The sequence below is a fragment of the Clupea harengus genome, chromosome 26 (genome assembly GCF_900700415.2).
Source record: "Clupea harengus chromosome 26, Ch_v2.0.2, whole genome shotgun sequence".
Classification (NCBI taxonomy): domain Eukaryota; kingdom Metazoa; phylum Chordata; class Actinopteri; order Clupeiformes; family Clupeidae; genus Clupea; species Clupea harengus.
In genome coordinates, this window is record NC_045177.1 from 9,475,865 (window position 1) to 9,478,364 (window position 2,500).

Here is a 2,500-nt window from a genome sequence, read left to right on the forward strand (position 1 = left end):
CGTCACATTCAAACTCAGCTTCCACGCTGACTAGAAACATACTCTCTCTCTCTCTTTCAAAACAGACAATCAGTTTCCGACTAAATAAAAGCACCGTCATCTAAAATAAGGTCTTCTTTTCCAACTCAAAGAGATCAGTAGAAGTAACGAACGCATATCACATGTTCACCTGACTGCTGACCTGTGGGGCTTAAGCCTGTTCCATTGGAAGGCAATGCCCTGTAAAGGTCAGGCTGTATAAGGTGAGCAACAGTAATTAGGAGTAGATTATGCCATAGCATAAAAACTTCCACAACTCAGTAACTGAGATATAAAACACATAATTGTAATGACATATGAGCTACAACAGACACAATCTTTCCTCAAGATGTTAATCACACATAAAGAAAACAATGCAACACAATATAATTCCTCATCATCAGGAATGAAAACGACATCCTGAAGACCTACAGTCCACTCTACGAGTTCAGTGTATGCCACCTTATTTTTGTTTTACCGTTTCAGTAATTTAGCAGACGCTTTTATCCAAAGCGACGTACAAGGGAGAAGTACAATATAACTATATAACTAAATATAACTAAATAAAAAATGTTTTAATATTATTATTATAATATACTCTGAAGTGCAGTGAATGTACGAATGCAACAGGTCAAAAGCACCAGTGGAAGTGGCGGGCTGGATCACCAGAGGTCGGGCTGGATCACCAGAGGTCGGGCTGGATCACCAGAGGTCGAGCTGGATCACCAGAGATCAGGCTGGATCACCAGAGGTCGAGCTGGATCACCAGAGGTCGGGCTGGATCACCAGAGGTCGAGCTGGATCACCAGAGGTCGAGCTGGATCACCAGAGGTCGGGCTCCACCCAGACCACCTTCTGCTGCTCCTCCACCACCGTGTCCTGGATGAGCTCCAGCAGGGACGTCTCCCTCCAGCACTCGGGCTGCAGGCTGCGGGACAGACACGGCAGCTTGTCCAGCAGGGGCTCCTCCGCACGGGAGCTCTCCAGGAGCTGGGCCTCCGTGAGCTTGTGTCGCCGCAACATGTGTCTGTGGAGAGAGGGAGGGGGAGAGGGAGAGAGGGGGGGGGACAGGGGGAAAGAGAGAGGAGAGGGAGAGAGAGAAGGAGAGATAGGGAGAGAGGGAGAGAGAGGGATAGAGGTGAAGAGAGGGGGAGAGAGAGAAGGAGAGACGGGGAGAGGGAGAGAGAGGGGGAGAGAGGGAGATAGACGGAGAGAGGGGAAGAGAGAAGGAGAGAGGGGGAGAGATAGAGAGATGGTTATGAAGTGATGAGGAAAGAGACAGAGAAAGAAAGAAAGAAAGGGAAACAGGAAATGCACTATTGATGAACAGAAGTATTGGTGAAAAGAAGTATTGATGAGTTGGGGTTTCCCAGGAGATGTACAAAGATGAAAGGCAAATGGAGAAAACAAGCAGAGTGTCCATACTTGAGTCTGTTGATGCACTTGTGTTCAGTGGAGGCGATGAAGATGATGATGGGGAAGATCTCAGCTCTGTGGAGACGCCGCACACAATCCAGTCCCAGTGGCAGGACACAGTGAGTCCCCTAAAACAGCCAATCACAGCACAGCAAAAGAGCAACAGAGTTATAATGTGCCGGCTATATGGATATCATCCCATAGACTCCCTGAAGCACACCATGCGTATATATACAGTAATCAACGTTGTTTCATATGGTAACAAAATATGGTTTTGTTAAATTAGTGTATAGTTTTTACAAGAGTGTTTAATTTTGCAATGGATCTGAGGTGTTTTGCTCAATGGGTGTGTGGTTGTGCTAATTGTGTGAGGTGTTTTGAAAAACAAAACAAAGCAGTCAAAATCGTGTTTAAGCAATCGAGAAAAACTGTAAGTGAACCCACTGGAAATGAGGATTTGTATCAGTGAGAGCTTTGTGCCTGTTTTTTGACAGACTGTGGTAATCTGTGTTATGAGTGTGGTAGTTAGAAGCTAAGAGCTAGACCCGTCATGTGCACCACTTGACAAGGAGATCAAACCAAAAGATATCTAAGATGAGTCTTACAGTTTTTCTCAGTTGTTAACACACAAAAATTCGGCACAATTTGCACAACTTTGTTGCCTGGTTGAGCAGGCCGGTTTACAGTACTGTACTGTTCTCTGTGTGTACCGAAATAAAACTTTTTTTGCTGCATATTTGTGTGCTGTTTTATGTTTGACTATGAAAAAAGTAGGCCTACACTGAGACATTTTACAAAAGGAGAAATGGCTCATTCTCCAGAGTCATTGTCATTCATATGGTGTGTTCCATTTCGATGATTGTGTTTTCAATTTTGCACTTCAGTGTGCTGTAAATGCTTGGTAGTGTGCACTCAATGAATGCTATGTGTGTGTCATTTGAAAATATGGCTGTGTGTACCAAATGAAAACACGAGTTCCATTTTGTGAACAGTTAAGAGATTTGATGGCAAAGAGTCATTTTGCAAAGGGAGTGTCAGGTTTAGCATTTTGTGTGTGAGGTTTTCA

At 44.4% G+C, this 2,500-nt stretch overlaps 1 protein-coding gene across 1 annotated transcript in view; it reads right to left on the bottom strand.

Annotated features, from left to right (window-relative positions):
- Nucleotides 1-543: 543 nt before the first annotated feature.
- Nucleotides 544-2,500, bottom strand: part of LOC105892291 (caspase recruitment domain-containing protein 14) — a 20,808-nt gene continuing 18,851 nt past the window's right edge. The window contains exons 16-17 of the mRNA XM_031563787.2: nt 1,444-1,562; nt 544-1,045 (exon numbers count right to left, since the gene is read on the bottom strand). Of these exons, the coding sequence (XP_031419647.1) occupies nt 841-1,045; nt 1,444-1,562 (324 nt within the window). The 3' untranslated portion in view covers nt 544-840. The remainder of the gene's footprint in view (nt 1,046-1,443; nt 1,563-2,500) is intronic.